The sequence below is a fragment of the Rhinatrema bivittatum genome, chromosome 9 (assembly GCF_901001135.1).
Source record: "Rhinatrema bivittatum chromosome 9, aRhiBiv1.1, whole genome shotgun sequence".
NCBI classification, from domain to species: Eukaryota; Metazoa; Chordata; class Amphibia; order Gymnophiona; family Rhinatrematidae; genus Rhinatrema; species Rhinatrema bivittatum.
In genome coordinates, this window is record NC_042623.1 from 242,175,108 (window position 1) to 242,198,063 (window position 22,956).

The following is a 22,956-nucleotide window of genomic DNA, read 5'->3' on the forward strand; positions in this document are numbered from 1 at the left end:
ACTCCACGAAGGACAAGTGCCTCGGACGGGTGACTTCAAATGCTTGATACCCTTGAGAAAACTGACCACATCCGGATGAGACGCTACCAGGTGACCTTCCACACTACCGAGAAGGGAGCCGAGAGCGGACACTTGGACGCATAAGGAGCTGAGAGAGAGACCCTTGGAGAGGCCCTTCTGGAGGAAGGAAAGAATCATGGCAGAACGGGCCAATACCCCCGATTCTGCGCAGACCGTTTCGAAAACCTTCCAGACCCGGACATAGGCGAGCGAAGTAGAAGTCTTGCAGGTGCACAGTAGAGTGGATTTAACCTCCTCCTTATATCCCTTCTTTCTCAATCTCCGCCATTCAAAAGCCAGGCCGCTAGACAGAAGTGATCTGCCTGATTGAAAAATACTGGACCTTGTCTGAGAAGACGCGGAAGATGACTGAGATGAAGAGGGCCGTCTGCTGCCAGATTCACCAAATCCGCGAACCACGGCCTGTGCGGCCATTCAGGAGCAACGAGAACGACCGGACCCCTGTGGAGTTCTATTCTTCTGAGGACCTCAAGGGCCGGGGGGGGGGGGGGGGAACACGTATAGGAGAATGTCGCTGGGCCAAAGGAGAACTAGGGCATCCACCCCTTCTGAGCAGTGTTCCCCGCCAACGGCTGAAGAACCAGGGAGCTTGGGCATTGCCCAGGGTTGCAATTAAGTCCATGTGAGAAGGTCCCCACCTACGAACAATCAGCTTCATCGCCTTGTCGGACACCTCCCACTCGCCGGGATCGAGATTCTGTCAACTTAAGAAATTAGCCTGCACATTGTCCTTGCCCGCTATGTGAGAAGCTGCCAGTCGCTCCAGATGACGTTCTGCCCAGGTGAAGAGCTTGCTGGCCTCCAACGCCACCAGGCAATTCCTGGTGCCTCCCTGGCGATTGATGTAAGCCACCGTGGTGGAACTGTCCGAGAGCACACGCACCGCCCTGTGGCGAATCAGCGGGAGAAAGGCCTTGAGAGCCAGACAGACCGCTCGGGCCTCCAGACGATTGATGTGCCAGCGGGATTGTACCGGGGACCACAGGAACCGAAGGATGAGCTGTCGCATCTGCTGGAGACACACGAATACTGAAGGGCTGCAGGGCAGGCTCTGTCCTGATATGGGACACCCTTACAGTTTTGGTCTGTCTCCATCTGCTGGACAGGAGGCTCAACCCATGGTCTGGACTGATCCGGGTACGAAGAGGGAATGGGAATATCTGCTATGCCCACACTTAGGAATCCAAAATTTTTGTTTTAAATTACAGTAACCAGATTGGCCCTAAAACATCATGTCAACAATGGTCAAAGGTTCCCTTGGTAACCAATGTGAAATGGGTTTGTCGTCTCTGTGTAGTCCCCAATGGAATGGTGAACACATTACTATTAAACATTCATCTGCTCTTGGTTTTCAATCACATAAGTTCAACATATTTCACCTGGTCTCATTACCTTTGTACTGTTGAAATTTATCTAGACATCAAGATATATAAATACAAATCTCAACTTTTACTTTGTAAGGCACTGCGCATTTAATGATCCTGCTTGGGACAGTTCAAGTGCAGGATGGTTGTAAAATTACAGAGAGAGAGAGAGCTCTTTCCCAATCTCACTCAGCTTGAAGACAATTCACCCCTCCCCTTGTTATGCTTTTCATAACTTAAAAATGAGTTTTTGTTCAGACAGAATAAAATGTAGACTTAGACATAGCGCTGTCTGGAGTCTTGCACATGGGGGAGGGGGACTCTTTGTCTTTGCCCCATGGATCAGACTGCAGAGTTGCTGCACAGCATGGGGCCAGCAGAGCTCAGACACACTGCAGAGATGACATGCTTGTGCATCAGAGGGAGGGTTGATGGCTGCTGTTCCTGCAGTGACCTTTGGTAGCCAAAGTGCAGTGCTGAGGGCTAATGTCAAAGGAGACTGCCCTCCAGATCTCTAGACTGGTGAAGAATCAATGTCGCATAAGCATGCCGTCTGAGGTGGGGGGAATCAAACCATAAAAAAAAGGTGGGGAGGAAGAATAAGGAGGTCTGGGGAGCACTTAAATGGGGCCACTTTTTTTTTAAGCTGCTCATGCAGTACCTTCCTACAGCTGATAGCAAATAAGATGGAAGACTTGGCTACCTCAGATGACAGCTGGAAGTCTGTTGGTATGAATTCATTATGGAGCAAATTTCAGTACAGGAACTAGTGAATCCTACTTTCACAAAACAAGTTAGACAGGTACTTTATTTGTGCCCACTATGAATGAATTTTATTTTCTAAGAAACTTCTCTCACATTTATGTATGCTTTAGCTGGGGTTTGATTGCCGCCCCCCCCCCCCCTCGCCCAAAAAAAAAAAAATGGATGTATAATTTTAAAAAGCTTTCCCACTCCAGCCAAAGAGCCAATTATATCTAAGGCCAATCAGTGCTGTTGTGCACACTCCCAGATTATAGCATAGTTTATCTTTACCCCATACCAGTAATATACTGAAGAACAAGTCAATGGCAGAAGTTAAACAGTTACACCACCAAGAAGGGAGGGGGGAAAAATGAAAAAAAAATCTACCTCAAATAGTTGCTCAAATTTCTGAAATTCCTGTAATCTGGTTTTAAATCCTTCAGCGAGGGCACCACCTACAAAGTAAAACAGGACACCAAAAAGTTGGCATTAATCCAGGCATGAAAACTTCTGGTGTTTAGATAGCACACATGATTCTGCCTTAATTGTACTCCATGTACAGGAAAATTGGTTCTTACCAGCTAATTTTCGTTCCTGTAGTACCACGGATCAATCCAGACAGTGGGTTGAGCCTCCTGTCCAGCAGATGGAGACAGAAAAAATTGAAAGGGTATCCTATATCAGGACAGTGCTCACCCTGTGTCATCCTTTCAGAATAAACATTATCAAAGCAGACAAACAGCGATTGAAAAAGTGAACCAGAATAAGATCAAGCAAGTAACCAACCGTAACTTTCAATTGGAACAGGAAATTCAAACAGATAAGAATTCGCTCTTACATAAAGAACAATGTAGTGAGTACCTTCGGTGCCTTATATATATCAGATAGGAAGTAGACAGATCCAAAACTCTGTTAAAGAAAACTTCGAGCAGACATATCAAAAGTAGATGTATTCCGGGTGGGAGTCTGGATTGATCCGTGGTACTACAGGAACGAAAATTAGCAAGTAAGAATCAATTTTCCTTTCCCTGTAGTACCTGGATCAGTCCAGACAGTGGGATGTACCAAAGCTTCCCTAAAGAGGGGTGGGACCGAGACAGTCCCGCTCAAAGCACCTGCCTTCCGAAGGAGCCAAAAACTGGCGCCTGTACATCGAGGCGATAATGACAAGCAAAAGTATGCAGAGACTTCCAAGTAGCTGCTCTGCAGATTTCCTGCGGAGAGACCTACTGACTCTCCGCCCAAGAAGTAGTCTGTGAACGCAAAGAATGGGTCTTTAAGCCCTCCGGAACCGTCCAGCCCAGACAAATATACGCTGACGCAATCGCCTTCTTTAGCCAGCAAGCAATCGTAGCCTTAGAAGCCTTGTTTCCCTTATTTGGGCCTTAGAAGCCTTGTTTCCCTTATTTGGGCCATGCCATAAGAAACTCAAAACTCATTTGCAACCTCTAAATTTTGCAGTAGTACTCTGTTTACATCAAGACGCCGTAGGTCACCACCAGGCGTGTTCGCAACGTCCTCAGAAGACTGACTGATGTGAAAGGAAGACACAACCTTCGGCAAGAATGATGGTACCGTCTTAAGGGAGACACCTGAATCAGAAAAGCAAAGAAAAGGCTCCCTACAAGACAACGCTTGGAGCTCTGACACTCTCCTGGCGGAACAAACAGAAACGAGAAAAATTATCTTAAGAGTTAGATACCTAAGCATGGCCCGCTGAAGAGGTTCAAAAGGTGTCTCGCAAAGGACTCAAACAGAAAGTTAAGACTCCACGAAGGGCAAGTAGCTCAGACAGGCAGATTCAAATGCTTGTCTGCTTGAAGAATTGGACGATGGGCCGCCACTGCGTAACCATCGACACTTCCTAAGAGGGACCAGAGAGAGCCGAAACCTGTACCGGCAAATAATTGAAAAAGACACCTTTGGAAAGGCCATTCTGTAGAAAGGAGAGGACATGGGATACCGGAGCCTTGTGCGCCGGCACTCCGGACTCGGCACACACATTCTCACTCGCCATACCCGAACGTAAGCGAGAGAGGTAGAAAGCTTACGGGCTCGCAACAGAGTGGATATAATGTCTTCCTTATACCCCCTTCTTCCTCAGTCGCCGCCGCTCAAAAGCCAGGCCACTAGACAAAAGTGATACGCCTGATCAAAAAATACCGGACCCTGACGGAGCAGGTTTGGGAGGTGACTGATCAAAAAGGACCGTGACACGCGAGGTTCACCATATCCGTATACCTTGGCCTCCGAGGCCACTCTGGCGCTATGAGAATGACGGGCCCCCTGTGGAAATCTATCCTTCTGAGTAATTTTCCCACCAGAGGCCAAGGGGGAAACACGTAGAGGAGAACTTCGTGAGGCCAGAGAAGAATCAGGGCCTCCACCCCTTCCGAGCAGTGCTCCTTTCTGCAGCTGAAGAATCTGGGAGCTTTTGCATTGTTCAGAATAGCCATCAGGTCTAAGTGGGGGACCCCCCACCTGCGCACGATCAGATCCATTGCCCCGGACAACTCCCACTCTACGGGGTCTAGACGATGACTGAAGAAGTCGGCTTGAACATTCTCCTTCCCCACAATGTGGGATGCTGCCAATTGATCCAGGTGATGCTCCGCCCAGGCAAGCAGCTTGCTGGCTTCCAGAGCCACCGGATGACTTCTGGTGCGCCCCCCCCCCCCCCCACCTGTCGATTGATATAGGCTACCATAGTAGCGCTGTCGGAGAGAACTCACAGCGCCTTGTGACGGATATGGGGCAGAAAGACCTTGAGTGCCAGAAGGACCGCTCAGGCCTCCAGGCGATTGATGTGCTAGTGGGATTGAACTGGGGACCAGCAACCCTGCGTAGACTGAGTGACACACCGCTTCCCCAGCCGGAGAGGCTGGTGTCCTTCGTTACAATGATCCACTGAGGAGTCTCCAGGGGCATCCCCTTTAATAGTGGGCGAGAGAGGGCCACCACTGTATGTCGGTGATGGTTACATCAGAGAGCGGCAAGGGTGTTTGAAACTCCTCCAAGACCGGCTTCCAGCGGGACAGTAAGGCTTTCTGTAAAGGACGCATATGCGCAAAAGCCCACAGAACCAAATCTATAGTTTATGCCATAGAACCCAGCACCTGGAGATAGTCCCAGGCCGTGGGGACCGAGAGAGATATCAGATGTTGCACTTGATCTATGAGCTTGAGCGCACGAGTCTCGGGTAACAACACTTTGCACACACGGGTGTCAAAGCACGCTCTTAAGAATTCAAGGACCTGAGAGGGCTTGAGGTTGCTCTTGGAAAAGTTGACTATCCACCCGAGGGAGGTGAGGACTGACAAGACCCTGTTGACCGCTGTCACGCACAGGTCCTCCGATTTTGCCCAAATAAACCAGTTATCCAGGTACGGGTGGACTAGGACTCACTCCCACCGGAGGAAGGCCGCCACTACCACCATGACCTTGGTAAATGTGCGTGGAGCGGTGGCAAGACCAAAGGGGAGCACCCAAAACTGATAGTGTCATCCAAGAACATTGAAACAAAGGAACATTTGGTGGTCCTGATGGATGGGGATGTGAAGGTAGGCCTCCGTCAGATCAAGAAGTCCATTAACTGTTATTAATCAAGTTTACTTAACTAATAGCCACTGCTATTAATGCATCAGTAGCATGGGATCTTCTTGGTGTTTGGGTACTTGCCAGGTTCTTGTGACCTGGTTTGGGCTCTGTTGGAAACAGGATGCTGGGCTTGAAGGACCCTTGGTCTGACCCAGCATGACAATTTCTTATGTTCTGTGCGCACCGCCTTTATGACCGCCCTCAGGGTCTCCATGCGAAAGTGGAGAACCTTGTACACCCTGTTGACTCTCTTGAGATCCAGGATTGGGCGAAAGGATCCGTCCATTTTGGGTACGATGAAGTAGATGGAATACTGGTCAGACCCTTCCTCCTGAGGGGGGACCGGGACTATGGCTCAGAGTGCTTGAAGCCTGTCGGGAGTCTGGCAGACCCCTGGCCGCTTCCTCAGGCCGCAGGGGGAGATTAAGTAGAGTATGGGAGATCCCGAGCAAATTCTAAAGCGTAACCTCTTTCGATCACCTCGAGGACCCACTGCTCGAGAAATAGGGACAGCCGCCCACCTAAGTCTGGAACGAAGGAATGGGCCGGCCGCATCTCATTGCGAGGGCTTTGCAGCAGAGCCTTAGTGGGCGCTGTCTCTGAAAGATCGTCGGCCCCGAAAGGACTGGGACCATGCTTGAGCTCTAGTGGAGGTGTTTCATTGAAAAGCTCCTCTCAGCTTATTGTACCTGCGCTGCCCCCTGAAGTGAGAGCGTGACGGAAAAAACAACCTGGACTGTTTAGGTCGGTCCTCAGGCAGCTTATGAACCTTGTTATCGCCCAAGGATTTGATAAGCTGTTCCAGGTCCTCGCCAAAAAGCAACTTACCCTTGAAGGGGAGAGTGCCCAACTGCGATTTAGAAGAGGAGTCTGCAGCCCAGTTCCTCAGCCAGAGGAGACATCTGACTGACATCTCTGAGATCATGGCTCTGGCTTGAACCCTGAGGAGATCGTAGAGAGCATCAGCCCTATAAGCCACCGCAGCTTCCAGCCGTTCTGCCTGTTCTGCCTCTGCAGACGGAAGGTCCTGGGTGCTGCGAAATTGTTGAACCCACTTATTTATTTATTTATTGGTATTTATATACCGCTGCTCATCAGAGATATCACGTCAGTGTACAGAGAACGAAAAATACGCAATTGCGTTGTACATAAAACAGTATGTTAACAATAGAAAAAAGGATACATTAAAACAGTTAAATGCAGTAACAGAAAAGATTATATAGATAATAAAAACAGGGATTAGCTATAATAGTACAACTTAATATAGGAACGAGGGAAAACTGTAGGAAGAGATTAGCGGGGAGGAATAAACTTAATTTGATGGAGAAAAAGAGGGAGGGTCAGGGAGGAAAGGATTATATACATGTGAGGCTGTTAAATACAGCAAATTCTTCGGTTGCATAAATTAGCAAAGAGGGTACTAGGATTGAAAGAAAAGGAAATGAAGACTTGAGACTTGCCCACTGCATGAGACTGCTACAGACTGTCGGCCTAACTCCTAGAGCCAGAACTTCAAAGATCCTCTTGAGGTGAAGCTCCAGCTTCTGATCCTGAAGAGCTTTCAACGTCGTGGCCCCTACCACCGGGATGGTGGTGTGCTTGGTGACTGCGGACACAGAAGCATCAACTTTAGGTACCTTAAGCATCTCCAGACATTGGACTGGCAGAGGATAGAGCTTGTCCATCGCCTTGCCCACCCGGAGGCCTGACTCGGAAGACTCCCACTCCTGAAGCAGGACCTGCATAAGCATGGGGTGGAATGGAAAAGGACTGGGTCCACTGTGCGTGAAGTTGAGGCAGTGGAGGGCTCTTCCGGGGGAACCTGAATGCCAAGTTCATCCAAAACAAAAGGAATGAGCGGGTCAAGCTCCTATTGTTGAAACAGTTGCAGAACTCTAGGATCGTCCACGTCGGCAGGCGGAGTCGGAATGGCCAAATCTGTGTCTGGATCCAGCAGAGGCGAGGGTTGAGGAGGGTCTGGAGGATCTGGTACGCCAGGCACGGTCCTGACCCTATTTGTGCCCGGTAAATCTGGGGCCCTAGGGCCCTGACCGGTGGCCACCCAAGAGATCTTAGCCCGGGGGGGGAGGGATCATTCTGCTCCTCTCCTCTAAACTAGCCAGTAAGGATTTATGCAAATTCTGAGAAAATACGATGCTGAACCTTCCCAGGCAAAGGGGGGGGGGGGGGGAAGGAGTCGGAAACTGGATCCAGACAATCAACGGGACTGAGATCTGGTGGCGAAGGCTTAAAACCCGGCTCTGTGACTCCTTCAGGGCTTGTATCAGCAGGGAGATCCGAGGACAAAATGGCCGCCGTTCCTGCAGTTTTTCGCGAGGGAGCCGGCTTAGCAACGCACTTTACGGCCCAACCCCAGACCGCCGACTTAGCCACTGCCCCTGAGGGTCCCTCCCTTCCGGGTAAACACAGAGAGCAAAGCCCATCGCAAGAGAACCGAGAAGCAGGCTCCCCGCAGGCTAGATAGGCCGCGGAACGCAGCATTCACTCTGGGGGGGGGGGGGGAAGGGGAACCATGCGGCGTACCTGCGCTGAAATGGCAGTGCCTGGCTGAAAATGAGCCGGAGTAAGAGCACAAGCCCTACTACACTCCTTCCCCTGTAAATGCCACTGAAACGTGCTGATTGCCTTTTGCCTGTTTTTTTTTTTCTGTAAAACTTTAGACAAGCAGAGGAATGAACACCTCCCTGCTATGGAAACCGAGGCAGGGGCCTCTCCGGGTTCAAACTAGGCAAAGAAGGGAGAGTGATTTGTCCACCAGTATCACCCCATGCAGCCAGGCTGAAGGTCACCAGGAAAGTGGGTCCAAAGCTGAATACTCAAGGGGAAAAAAAATCCCCCCTGGGACCCAGTAAGAACTAGGAGACAAAGGAAAATTGGTTCTTACCTGCTAATTTTCGTTCCTGTAGTACCAAGGATCAGGCCTGACTGCTGGGTTGTGTCTCCCTTCCAGCAGATGGAGTGAGAAAAAAACTAAAAAGGCACCCCCCCTCTTAACTTGGTGTGTCACCTGCGATCCTTCAGTATATACGATATCAAAGCAGAATAACCAATTAAAGGATAAAAATCCCCAAACAGAACAATCAGTGGCTACAACAATACGCACGGTGAAATAAACAAACCGTAGCACCGCATAACCTATGTATAAAGAAGATTCCTTCCAATTCCTGCAAAGAAGACGACAACATACAGAACGGACTCTCCAAAGACTAAGGGCAGGCATCTGGACTGACCCTTGGTACTACAGGAACGAAAATTAGCAGGTAAGAACCAATTTTCCTTTCCCTGTACGTACCAGGATCAGTCCAGACTCCTGGGATGTACCCAAGCTGCCCTAAATGGGGTGGGATCTGGAGAGTCCCGCGCGAAGAACACTGCTACCAAAGCAGTCGACATCCGGATCATGGACGTCCACCTGGTAATGCTTCGCAAAAGTATGCAACGATTTCCAAGTCACTGCTCTACAAATCTCCTGCGGCAAGACTGACTGGCTCTCTGCCCAAGAAGCCGCTTGAGATCTGGTGGAATGCGCTTTCAAGCCTTCAGGGATTGCGCGGCCAGCGCAAAGATAAGTAGAGGAAATGGCCTCCTTCAACCACCTAGTAACCATAGCTTTGGATGCCTTGTGACCCTTCCTAGGGCAACTCCATAAGACAAACAAATGATCCGATAACCGAAAGACATTGGTCACCTCTAGATAACGAAGGAGAACTCGCCGCACATCCAATTTATGCAGACCCTTATCCACCAAAGAAGCAGGATCCAAATTCGGGAAAGCCGGTAACTCTACAGTCTGATTCATATGGAAGCCCGATACCACTTTGGGCAGGAAAGAGGGAATGGTCCGTAGCGAAACTCCTGAATCAGAAATACGAAGATATGGATCCCGACACGACAAAGCTTGAAGCTCGGAAATCCGCCGCGCAGAGGTAATGGCTTCCAAGAAGACAGTCTTGAGAGTCAAGTCCTTCAACGTGGAGGGGCTCAAAGTGAAGCCCACATAAACCCCGGAGAACTAAACTCAAGCTCCACGCAGGAAAAATCTGTCTGACCGGAGGACGCAAATGCTTCACCCCCTTCAGAAAACGGGACACATCTGGATGAGCTGCCAGCGAAACCCCCGTCAATCTTGCCCCGCAGACAATCCAGGGCCACGACCTGCACCCGGAGAAAACTGCAAGCCAGACCTTTCTTCAGGCCCTCCTTCAAGAAGGCTAGAATCTGCGCCACAGAAGCCCGACGCAGGGGCACATTCAACCCGCAACACCAAGAGTCGAAAACTCTCCAAACACGAATATAGGCCAACGACGTGGATGATTTCCATGCTTGCAGAAGGGTAGAAATAACAGAATCCGAATATCCTCTCTTCCTCAATTGCCTCCTCTCATAAGCCAGGCCACTAGACAAAAGCGATCCGCCCGATCGAAAAATACTGGACCTTGTCGAAGTAGATTCGGAAGATGGTTGAGACGCACCGGACCGTCGATCGCCAAGGTGATCAGATCCGCAAACCACGGCCTTCGGGGCCATTCTGGAGCTACAAGGATGACAGACCCTATGTGGTTTTCTATCCGACGCAAGACCTTGCCCACTAGGGGCCAAGGAGGAAACACGTATAGGAGAACGTCGCGAGGCCACGGAAGGATGAGGACATCCACCCCTTCCGACCCGTGATCCCTCCGACGACTGGAGAACCGAGCCACCTTTGCATTTGTCCAAGTCGCCATCAGATCGAGGTGTGGAACCCCCCAGCGACGAGTGAGAAGCTGGAAGGCTGAGTCTGACAATTCCCACTCGCCGGAATCCAGACACTGGCGGCTGAGAAAATCTGCCTGAACATGGCTACTCCAGCTATGTGCGATGCCGCTAGCTGGACCAGATGGCGCTCTGCCCAAGCCACGAGCCGTTCGGCCTCTCAGGCCACCAATCGGCTTCTGGTCCGTCCCCCCCCCGACGGTTGATGTAGGCCACTGTCGTCATGTTGTCTGACAAGACTCAAACCGAACGCTGAGCTACCAGAGGGAGAAAGACGCGCAACGCCAGGCGCACTGCCCTGGTCTCCAACCGATGGACCATGTCGCCTGATATCTTGTCCAACAACCCTGAGCGGATTGTGACTGGAAAACTGCCCCCCAACCAGTGAGGCTGGCATCCGTCGTGACTATTACCCACTGTAGTTCCTCCAGATCCATCCCCTGTAACAAGTGGGCCGGGATCAACTACCAACCGAGACTGGACCTGGCTGGTTCCAGGAGGGGCAATGGCAGGCAGAACTCTTCCGATTTCGGATCCCAACGAGAAAGCAACACGCGTTGTAATGGTCTCATATGTGCAAACGCCCAAGGAACCACTTCCAGGGTAGACGCCAAGGAACCAAGTACCTGTAAATAATCTCACACTATGGGAAGGGGTAAGAACAAGAGCCGATGGATTTGCTCCGCTAATTTAAGCATCCTCTCCCGAGTGAGGAAGACCTTGCCGACCGAGGTATCGAAGCGTGCGCCCAAGAAGTTGAAGACCTGAGTTGGTACCAACTGGCTCTTGGTAAAGTTGACCACCCAACCAAGAGACTGGAGCCGGAGTAGAACCATGCTCACCGCCAACCAACAGAGTCACTCTGATTTGGCCCGGATGAGCCAATCGTCCAGGTAGGGGTGGACCAAGATCCCCTCTCGCCGTAGGGCCGCTGCGACTACCACCATCACCTTGGTGAAAACCCGGGGAGCTGTTGCTAACCCGAACGGAAGGGCTTGGAACTGATAATGCACCCCCAGGACCATGAACCGGAGAAACCGCTGATGGTGCTCGCGGATTCCTGTGTGAACATACGCCTCGGTCAGGTCCAAAGAGGCCAAATATTCTCCCGAGTGGACGGCCACAATGACCGAGCGGAGGGTCTCCATGCGAAAACAGGGAACCCGAAGAGCTCGGTTGACTGTCTTGAGACCCAATATCGGACGGAAGGACCCCTCTTTCTTCGGGACTACAAAATAGATGGAGTACCTGCCGGACCTGCGCTCCTCCGGAGGAACTGGAACAATGTCCCCCAGGGATTTCAATCGACCCAGGGTTTGCCCGACTACTTCTTGCTTGGCCCGAGACCCGGCGGGAGAAATCAGAAACAGATCCCTTAACGGGCAGGCAAAATCCAACTCGTAACCGTGTGTGATGATATTGAGGACCCACTGGTCCAACGTGATCTTGACCCACTCCTCGAGAAACAGGAAGAGGCAGCCGCCCACCACTGGGACCGGGGAGAGGGTCTGAACATCTTCATTAGGACGGCTTAACTCCCGCAGCTCCTTGTGAGCCCCCATCCCGAAATGGCCTACGGCCACGAAAGGAAGTAGGCCTAGACTGAGATCTCTGAGTCTGTTGTCGGATGGGAAAGGCAGGTGCCCTAGCCTGCCGAATTCTGCGCTGACCCCGAAAACGGTAACGCGCCACCCCAAAGGGTCTGGAAGACTTGGGTTTATCTTCAGGCAACTTATACACCTTGTTCTCCCCGAGAGATTTGATAAGGGTGTCCAGCTCCTCACCAAACAACAATTTCCCTTTAAAAGGAAGATTGCCCAACTGAGTTTTGGAAGAAACATCAGCTGACCAGTTTCGGAGCCAAAGAAGCCGCCTAGCCGAGACTGCAGTAGCCATGTTGCGCGAAGAAGCACGTAACAGATCATATAATGCGTCCGCCATGTAAGCCACCGCGGACTCCATCCTATTCGCCTAATCTGCTTCCTCCGATGGTAATTCCTGTGAGGTGAGCATTTGCTGGACCCACCTGAGGGTTGCTCGCTGCATGAGGTTACTGCAGACCGCCGCTCGAACACACAGCGCTGACACCTCCAAGATATGCTTGAAGAGGACCTCCAGTCATCTATCCTGCAAGTCTTTAAGCGCAGTCGCTCCAGTGACAGGAATGGTCGTCCGCTTAGGGACCGCGGTAACCGGCGCGTCCTCCTTGGGGATCCTGAGGATATCCAAGGCCTCCTCAGGTAAAGGATAGAGCTTGTCCATCGCCTGTCCCACCCGCAGGGTCGCATCCGGGGATTCCCACTCACGAGTGACCAGCTGCTTAAGCATTGGGTGGAAGGGGAAAGGCACGCAGCCCAGAGAGTACTGGCTTCCCCTTAACTGGTTCCGAGCTGGGGATTGGTGCCTCATCTTCCAGCTCCTCCACAACATGGGGGATCAAAGGATCCAACTCCTCCCGCCGAAATAAGCGGGAAACCCAGGGGTCATCCCCCTCTACTGGGGTGGACTCATTGACACCCCCGTCTAAATTTTGGAGACGGAAGCACATCAGCAGGATGAGGAACCCCCTCCCACAAAGGTCGCGAGACATGCCACGACCCTAAATGCCCCTTCGGTCCCTGATGTGACTCCGGAACCTGCTCCTTCGGGATCTTTCCCGGAACCTGCTCCTTCGGGATCTTTCCCGAAGGAGCAGGTTCCGGAGTCACATCAGGGACCGAAGGGGCATTTAGGGTCGTGGCATGTCTCGCGACCTTTGTGGGAGGGGCTTCCTCATCCTGCTGATGCGCTTCCGCCTCCAAAAAGGCTTTATGCATCAATAAAATAAATTTAGAAGAAAACGTTGCCTGTTCCTTTAAGGGCTCCGATGGAGGAGGAGAAAGGGCAGAGTTCGATGAGGGGGCGGGTCCCGGATCACGCGGCCAGACCGGACTTAAGCTGGGAGGAGAAAGCGGAGAATCTTCTCCCCCAGCAGGCAGGCAGGCAGGGAACAGACAAAATGGCCACTGTTCCCACGCGCCGGCGACAGAGCTGCACGCGATCAGGGGCGCCGATCCGAGGCGCATGGCAAAATCGCCCCGAAATCCCCCACGGACGAACCCTCCCCTCCGGGGAAGCAGCGGGCGCATACCCCGTCCCGCGAAAGGCGCAGCCCCGACTCTCCACATGCCGTGCATGACAGCCCTCGCGGTATCCTGGCGGCGTCTGGACAGCGCGGTAGCAAAGAAAAAAAAGTTAGAGGCACTAAGAATTAATTACCATGCCGAACCGCGTCCTTCCGGAGCTCTGGGAAACTGCAGCACCCGAGGAAAAAACTTGTCTCGGGGCGCTGAGGGGAGGGACCGGCCCACCAGTTAATCCCCCTCCAGAGAAGTTCGTCCCTCCGGGAACAAGGCTCTCAGAGAATCCAGCCCCAGCCTTACCTCTACCGCAACCCAGCCAAAGGTGTTAGAAAAAAAAGCAGAGCCTAATAACTCTGGAGATAAAGAAATTTAAAGAAATGTAAAGGATCAGGACCACAGGTTCTGTCAACCTCTGCTGAGAGTCAGAGAAAAAACTAAAGGATCGCAGGTGGCACACCAAGTTAAGAGGGGGTGCCTTTTCAGTTTTTTTTCTCTGACTCCATCTGCTGGAAGGGAGACAACCCAGCAGTCTGGACTGATCCTGGTACGTACAGGGAATTCTTTTTTTTTTTTTTTTGAAAAGTGAATAACCAATACTTGCTTGATCCTGTAATTAACCCAGAGGGAAGAAGATCAAATAAATCGCCAAAGAGAAGAAAGGTAGATAATGCTAGGGAACCGCAGGTTCAACTGCCTGCATCTGCTGGAGACAGAGAAATACTGAAGGGGGATGCAGGGTGAGCACTGTCCTGATATAGGATACCCTTTCAGTTTTTCTCTGTCTCCATCTGCTGGACAGGAGGCTCAACCCACTGTCTGGACTGATCTGAGTACGTACAGGGAACCTTATTTATAAAAGAGGAGTGTGCACACAAAGAAAATTCTGAACTATACTTAGCAAGAACAGTATCACTATTTTTTTTGCTATTTAGTCTACAGTACTGCTAAGAATCAGTTAATGATCCTGTGTGGATCTCCAATTTCTGTCTAACAGAACATTCCAAATCAAACCAGGCAACCATATATCTGATACCAGTGTGATACAGGTGTCCTTCAAGGATCAGCACTCTCAGCAACGCTATTCAATATCTACATGCTCCCACTGTGTAAATTACTGACGAATCTAGGAATAACCTTCTTCTTCTATGACAACATACAGTTTTTGTTGTGAACGGTGGTTTTCGTGTGCCCATGGGCCTCAGCCCGACCCTGACCTTCCAGACCGAGCCAAGGGTTGACGGTGGCCCCGCATGGCTGACGGTCTACCCTCCGCCAGGCCGGCAAGTTCCCATGGCCAACATCCAAGGATGATGGAAGGTGAATGGTCCTCCGACCATTCCGGGCCCTTTCGGACCTGCTGCGAGCAGCATGGAGCAGCAGGCCTGGCCTGAGGTTGAGGGCAGACTGGCCTTGACATGAAGACATGACTATGGAGTGATGCGACGGCATCCAGGGACGAAGACACATGGCTGATGCAACGGCATCCAGGGACGAAGACACATGGCTGATGCAACGGCATCCAGGTACGAAGACACATGACTGATGCAACGGCATCCAGGGACGAGACTCTTGACATCCACAAAGGCAACACAAGGCATGGACATGGGCACTGTCTCTCAGGGCGCCCTACTCAGGCCACCCGCGGGACTGAGTCGCGGACCACCCTGTCCGTTAAGCGCCCTACACAGCCCCAAAGGCTGGTCACGGGCCACCACGGGAGCGGGACAGCATAGGAACACACATCCGGGACATGACGGCTCAGGAGCACAGGACAACCGTCCACAGGCAGGCTAGTCCACTCAGGAGTACTGCATCTGAGGGACCCCCGGCCTACCGGACCAGAAGGCTCGAGAGCGGAGACGAGGCATGGCGAAGGAAAGGAACATCACAGAAGGCAGGAACACTAGGACGTGGAAGATCACGAAGACACCTGGACATGGACCTCAGGCACGAAGACTTGGACATGGAACAGCAGAACGAAACAAGGAGCTCCTAGAAGACTGGAAGACCTTACATGGACTCTGGCAGGCCGGAGCTTCCAGAGCATCCACGATGATGCAAGGCCAGGAACAGACGGAGCAGCCCTTTATAGGGCTGAGCAGGAAACAGTCATCAAGGTGGGGCCCAGACACTTCCTGTGTCTGGCCCTTTAAATATTGAAGAAAGACGCGGCCGCGCGCCTAGGAGAAGAGCAGGAGCTGTGCAGGACCGCGGACAGCGGCTTGCACCGTCGTCATCGTGGCAGAGCGTGAACAGAGGCAGGGCTGAGCCTGGGCGCAAGCTCCAACGTCGGCAGCGGCTCCAGCTGCTGCTGGAGGCCCCGGGGGCGGCTCCTGCCGCTACTCCAGCCCAGGGCTGCGGCCTGGACGCTGCGAAGAAGAAGCAGTGATGGGGGCGGTCCCAGGCCCCGAAGAAGGCTGCGGCTCCGGCCGCGGAAGACAGAGGAAGCACTGGTGGCCTCCGGGCGGCGAGGGCAGGCCAACGGCGGCGTCCTGCTGCGTCAGCGAAGACAGCAGCACAGCGTGGGTGAGTCAGTGAGCCTGCTCGCGGGGAGACCCGCGGGCAGAACGATTCATAACAGTTTTACATCCCACTCTCCAAATCATTTGAAAAAACAGCCTCGTTACTCTCTACCTACATGAAAGCAATACAACAAGAACTTTCACAACTTTAACACTAAACCCTAAAGACTGAAATCATTTGGCTGAGCAGAAACTCAGTGAAACCAACTGCCTTAAACCTGGGTAACTTTCAAATTAATCCCTCAGATCAAGTATGGGATTTAGGTATACAGCTATTGAGAACTTCAAAATGAAAATGCACATTAGTAAATTAATCAAAGACAGGTTACACCAAGTTGCGGCTACCACATCGATTGAAATTATTAACAACTCTTCAGGACTTCCGAACTGTATTGCAAACTCTAATCTTCTCGAACCTAGAGTACTGCAACTCCTTACTATTAGGCCTTCTAGCTGGTAACTTAAAACTACTACAACAATTACAAAATGCCACAGCAAGACTCATTAGGATCTAGGAAATATGATCACATAACACTCTCGTGATGTCACTGCATTAGTTACCAGTACAATACAGAATCTACTATAAAGCATTAATGATAATATTTAACATCATTTAACCAAATAATACTACCTGTTAGGAGTGACACCGCAACCATACATTCCATACAAAACAAAGGACTATTGGCTATTCCCACAATACAGAGCACACATCGAACACAAATAGATCGTATGTTCTCCCATAGCAGGTCCAAAGTTCTGGAATGCTATGCCTGAGTCATTGTGTATTACACCAGATAGAAAGAAATTTAAATCTGAGCTAAAAATATAGCTATTCAACTTAAAATCATCTGAAAACAGTCACAAAGCTATGAAGAACAAGATAATAATACTGGGGAACACAATTTTCATTGAGTTAGATCTGACACTTGTTTTTGACTAACTTTTGACATCTGAATCCAAAAATGACCCCAGTTTTTCTCTATCACGTCAACTTTTTAAGGTACAGGATACCCTCCCTTTGTCCCAAAAATCATACAAAATGTACATACAAAGGAAATAAAAGAAAAAAATTACCTAAATATACTATTTAGAGTTATTTTATTCATACAAAGGCTATATATTGTTACACTAAGTCAAATTGTGTACAAGTAGTAAAGTTCTGCTACCAAACATACATGTTAAGGTAAAAATTTACGCTTATAGCTTTTCCGGCACCTCGCAGACTGCAGTGCCTTACCTTCCTGCTTCATACTATCTATCTACAGCAGTACAATAAAGCCTTCCATCTATTACGTGCCTGCTCTCTGAGTTTAGCCTATCGCTGTGGTTCCCCATGGGGACCCTCTCCGTGGGAGGAGTCATCTCCACAACGACCAAGGGTCCACACAATGCCACACACACAACAGTGGTAATACCTATGCGAAGCACTAAGAAAGGCTGTTTATCGCAAAGTGTGTTATTACCATAAAACACGCCCCTTTTCCTATCACATGCGATATTTAGTGCATTTTGATAAATCCAGGCCTAAGATAGACTGTAGAGAAAAATCTTGACGTGATAGAAGAAAACTAACCGCTTGACATGATAGAAGAAAACTAACCGCTTTGAAATCATTGTGCCTATTTAAATCTAAAACAGCTGAAAAATCGAACTCAACAGGAATTATGTTAAAACTTGTTCCCCAGTGTAATCTAATCATAAAGAATAAATCAAACAAGAAAATGTAAGAATATCAAAACAACCCACTAAGATGTAAAACCTATCACCTCATTTACATTTACAATACTCTTGCCATAAATGCAAGATCAATTATGAAGATTTACTAGAAAAGTTAACTTGTTAAATATTAATCACTGTCTATGAATACCACCGTTGTAACCAATCATTGTTTGTTTGTTGAGTTATAACTATGAATGTTACTTTGTAAACAGTTGTGATCTATACATGGGGCAATGGTAGATAAAATGTATAAATAAATAAAAATTGCTTCTATTGGGAATTAGAGGGATACAAAACTATTGGTGCTTCTTAAACCTCCATTTTTCATTATAAGACCTGTCTCTTGGAACAAAGATATGTTTAAAGTACTCTGGCTGGCTGACTCTTTCTGCACCACCCTCGAGCAACCAGTGGATTCATCATGGCACCCAGGTACTAATCACTGTTCTGCCATGTTGGGCTTTTCTCGTTTTACTAATGCTACCTGTGAAAACTCAGGCTCTCCAAAAAAAATCAAAACCAAGTTTGATGAAGAAGCGCACTTAAAAATCTGTAACTTTAAACATTTGAGCTTGCTTCATTGAATATCAGGTCTTAGAATCAATACTACTGCCTAACTGATACCAGTATTCTGCTGGCTCACCAGTTCCACTATGCATGTGAAAATAGCAGCAGAATGCATGTCCTCAGTCTTTTCAGATCATTTTCAGGCTCAGCAGCACAGATCTTTGGGTCTTGCTATTCCACAGAGACTGACAACTGTTCCTTTTCCCTTTAAATCTATTCTTAATCCCATGCTGGCGATTGCTTGAGATAAGTGTACTTACCACCCTCTGGCATTCCTCGGACCTTATGCATGCGAGCGTTAAGGACTTCTTTGGCTGAAACAAAGAAGATACGGTTTTGTGCCTCAGACCGATCCACAACTTTGAGTTCGTCTACCAAGAAAGACTGACAGCGTTCCGTGTGCTGTCTCCGAACCTGGAGGGGTAGAAACACGCTGAAGGCTTGTCCAGCTCCAACACAAAGTACGAAAGATCTGGTACTAATAACATGCTGTAAATATACTTCTTGCACCAAAACTCTAATATTCTACAGTTGTACCAACAAGCAGATTCAGGGCTTGATGCACTTTGTTCTTTTCCCCCAACAACAAAATTTGAAAACACCCTTGACTACATCTGGCCCTTAGACTACTACTACAGCAATAAATAAGAAATAGAACTTCAATCTAAATAAAAACAAAATGTATAGTTTATGAAATAATTAAGAAAATACCAATATTAATTTGCTAGAAGCAGTCCTGCACTTTTTCCTAATGTCTGATATCAGTACCCTGGCCTGTAAAAGTCAAGGCCCAGCGATGGCTGTCTAATTCCAATTCCCCTTCCCCCCTCCCTGCCCGAAGTGGAAAGCGATGCTGCAGTTGCATCAAAATGATGTAAGCTGATTGGTTACAGGTAGTAATCCCCAGGCCTTGTTAGGGGTAGTACCGTGTTTCCCCGAAAAATAAGACAGGGTCTTATATTAATTTTTGCTCTAAAAGATGAGTTAGGGCTTATTTTCAGGGGATGTCTTATTTTTGCCATGAACAACAATCTACATTTCTTCTTGAACAAAAAAAAAAAAATCAACATTTATTCAAATATAGTCATGTCATCACATTCTGTATCATCATCATAACTCTCCAAACCCTGACCCTTCACCAAGAAAAGCAGACACCCCCAAAAGAATCGCACTCAAAAGAGCCCACGAGACCCAAAACAGTAAGGATTAGCAAGTGCCGGGCTCTCACACACAGATCGGGTAGTCCTGCTGGCGTCACTCCCGTCACAGGCGTGCTTGTCGGGTTCCTTGGCATTCCAGCTGCTCTCTTCCACGTTCCACTGCAGCCAAGTGGTGCAGTTGGGCTCACCCTGGTGACCGGAAGCAGCCACAACGCTCTAATATAATGGGCTTGGGAGTAGAATGACGCCAGAGGGACTACCCGATGTGTATGTGAGAGCTCGGCACTTGCTAATCCTTATTGTTTTGGGTCTCGTGGGGCCTTTTGAGAGCAATTTTTTTGGGAGCGTCTGCTTTCCTTGGTGAAGGATCTATCTGTCCTGCTGCATTCTATTGCCAACTGATTTTACTTTTTTATATATATATATAGCTGCCTGGACACTATTTAAATTGACTTTTTTTTATGAACTGTAACTAGGGGGCTTATTTTTGGAGTAGGGCTTATATTTTGAGCATTCTCAAAAATCCTGAAAAATCGTGCTAGGGCTTATTTTCTGGGTAGATCTTATTTTGCCGCTCCATGCTGTTAAACCCCCCCCTCCCCCTTTCTTAATTTCTAACTCTAGGCTTTAGGGATCCCCAGTGTTTATCCCAGGCTTTTTTATATTCATTTTCTGTTTTTGTTTTCACCATCTCTTCCCAGAAGTGCATTCCAGGTATCCATTACCCTCTCTGTGAAGAAATATTCCTGACGTCTGTTCTGAGTCACCCCCCCCCTGAAGTTTCATATCATGACCCCTACTTCTACTGTTTGCTTTCCACCAGAAAAGGTTTGAGGAACATGCATCATCAAAAGCTTTCAGGTATCTGAAGGTCTATAATCATATCTCCCCTGCACCTCCTCTCTTCCAGGGGATACATATTCAGATCCTTCAGCCTCTCTTCATAGGTCTTCCAATACAGACCACACACCAGTTGGGTTGTCTCTGTGCACTGCTAACATTACAAGTTTTGTCACAGTGGAAATCTAAATTGGTTGGAGGGAGAGAGAATTATCATCGTTCATCTCTTTTCTATAATGTAGAATTCCCTCCAGGATGCTCATCTGAGATGTCAACTTATTGGCGAGGAAGGAGGATTATTAGGCTGGAGCATATCTGGGATGGGCGTGACATGTTATCGTTTGACTAGTTACTAGAAAAATTTGGTTGTTCGAATAGAGATCGTTTTCTCTATTTACAAATGAAGCATTTTGTACAACAAACACAGATTTCCATCAATCTACTTTTTTTTTTTTTTTTAAAGATCTGTGACCAGACAGTTAAGTAAAAGAAGGTAATTTCAAAAATTTACAATTTAGTCAATCAGGAATTTAAGGACTGTTTGGTTAAGGGCTTGGCCTTAAACACTCTGAAGGTGCACGTAGCAGCTCTCGCATGCTATGGGGGCAGATCAATGGTAGGCCCTTCCAACCAGATGTCCAGATTCTAGAAGGGAGTCAAACATCTTTGTCCTCCCTTGCCTCTTTGGGACCTTAAGCTAAGATTGGGTTTCTTGGCGGGTCCTATGTTTCAGTTGCAATGTGATCTTTCCTAAAAGCTGCTGACCTTGAGAACAGTTTTTTTGGTGGCGATCTGTTCAGCAAGGTGTATTTCCAAGCTACAGGCTCTTTATTGCCATGAGCTGTTTCTGCGAATAACTCCAGGGGTGGTACAGCTTCAGACTGTAGCTTCATTTTTTTTTTTTTTTAAACCGAACATGGTATCAGAGTTTCATTTGAATCAGACTATTTCTCTAACCCCGGACAAGGTTAGAGTTGAGCAGGATTATTGGTTGTTGCATGCCTTGGATGTCAAGTGGCATCTGATGCAGTACTTTATTTATTAGCTGATTTTGTATAACCGTCATTCGGTGGGACTATCACTACAGTTTACAATAGTGTAAAAAGAAATTTACAATATATAAGCACACAAATACAATGCGTAATTGATAAAACAATAATAAAAATAGTAAAATGGTTATTAATACACATCAATAATAATAAATAAAATAATAAAAAATATAATCCTTTTACTATGATTATTAGAGACATTTCATAAAAAGATAAAATAGGGTGAAATAAACATGAGAGGGTAGGTAGATTATTTGGGGTCTTGGTATGCCTTCATAAATAGCCAGGTCTTAACATCCTTTTTAAAGATCTTTAAACTCTGTTGTAATCATATTTCCGCTGGGAGAGAATTCCATATCTTTGTGGCAGCTAATGAAATCGCATGGTCTCTTACTTGGGAAAGATGTACAGATCGAACAGAGGGGATAATTAATAAACATTTGTTTGCTGATCGTAAATTTCGCTAGGGTGTGTGGAGTTTGATAGCAGCATTTAGCCAGTCAGTCTGATCCTCATGATCGATCTTGTGTAAAATGCATAAAACCTTACATTCAATTCGGAACTTTATAGGCAGCCAATGCAAGGATATTAAAATCGGAGTGATGTGTTCCTGTTTCTTAGTACCGGTTAGAATTCTGGCTGCTGAATTCTGTAAAATGTGTAGAGGGCGAATTGTAGATAGAGGTAGGCCAAGTAAAAACGAATTACAGTAGTCGATGTTAGGGAATATAAGGAGTTGAAGTACTGTTCTAAATCGGAAGGATTTAGAATGGGCTTTAGTCATCTCAGTGGTAAAAGTTTATGATAACTCTCTTTAATTTTGGATGAGATATGAGTTTTAAGATTCAATTCGCTATCTACAATTATTCTGAGGTCACGTGCATGTGGAACAGGGGAAATTTCGGTTTGTTGATCTTCAAGTTTCAATGGTGGCAAGGATGTAAAATTCATTTTTCTGTCCAGCATTATAATTTCTGTTTTATCAACATTTAAAATGAGTCTCATATGTGTCAGAAGCTGCTTGATGATAAATACATGGCGGTTATTTTTATAGGTTGAATCGAGAGTTGTGTATTGGAATTAATATCTGTATGTCGTCAGCGTATATGTAATGTGTAAGACTGAGACCAACAAGCAGATGACAGAGGGGAAGCATGTAAATGTTAAATAATGTGGCAGAGAGTGAGGAGCCCTGGGGAACACCAGTTTTAAGATGGATTTTTTCTGAAAAGGAGTTGATTTTTACCTGAAAACTACGATTCGAGAGGTAGGATGAGTTGTCAAAACCTCTTAGCACTGTATCGGTTAACATGAAAAGAAGGGCCTCAGTGTTGAAGTGTTTTCTTTTTCAAAATAGTTTTTATTATCAGCAACAAATGCATCCATACACTAAACATAAATGGTATAAAACATCAGTT

At 48.0% G+C, this 22,956-nt stretch overlaps 1 protein-coding gene across 5 annotated transcripts in view; it reads right to left on the bottom strand.

Moving 5' to 3' along the window:
- Nucleotides 1-22,956, bottom strand: part of MFN1 (mitofusin 1) — a 153,758-nt gene that overhangs the window by 79,313 nt on the left and 51,489 nt on the right. For all 5 annotated transcript variants that reach the window (XM_029615782.1, XM_029615781.1, XM_029615786.1 and 2 more), the window contains exons 8-9: nt 18,750-18,903; nt 2,577-2,644 (exon numbers count right to left, since the gene is read on the bottom strand). In XM_029615782.1, coding sequence (XP_029471642.1) covers nt 2,577-2,644; nt 18,750-18,903 — 222 coding nt within the window. The remainder of the gene's footprint in view (nt 1-2,576; nt 2,645-18,749; nt 18,904-22,956) is intronic.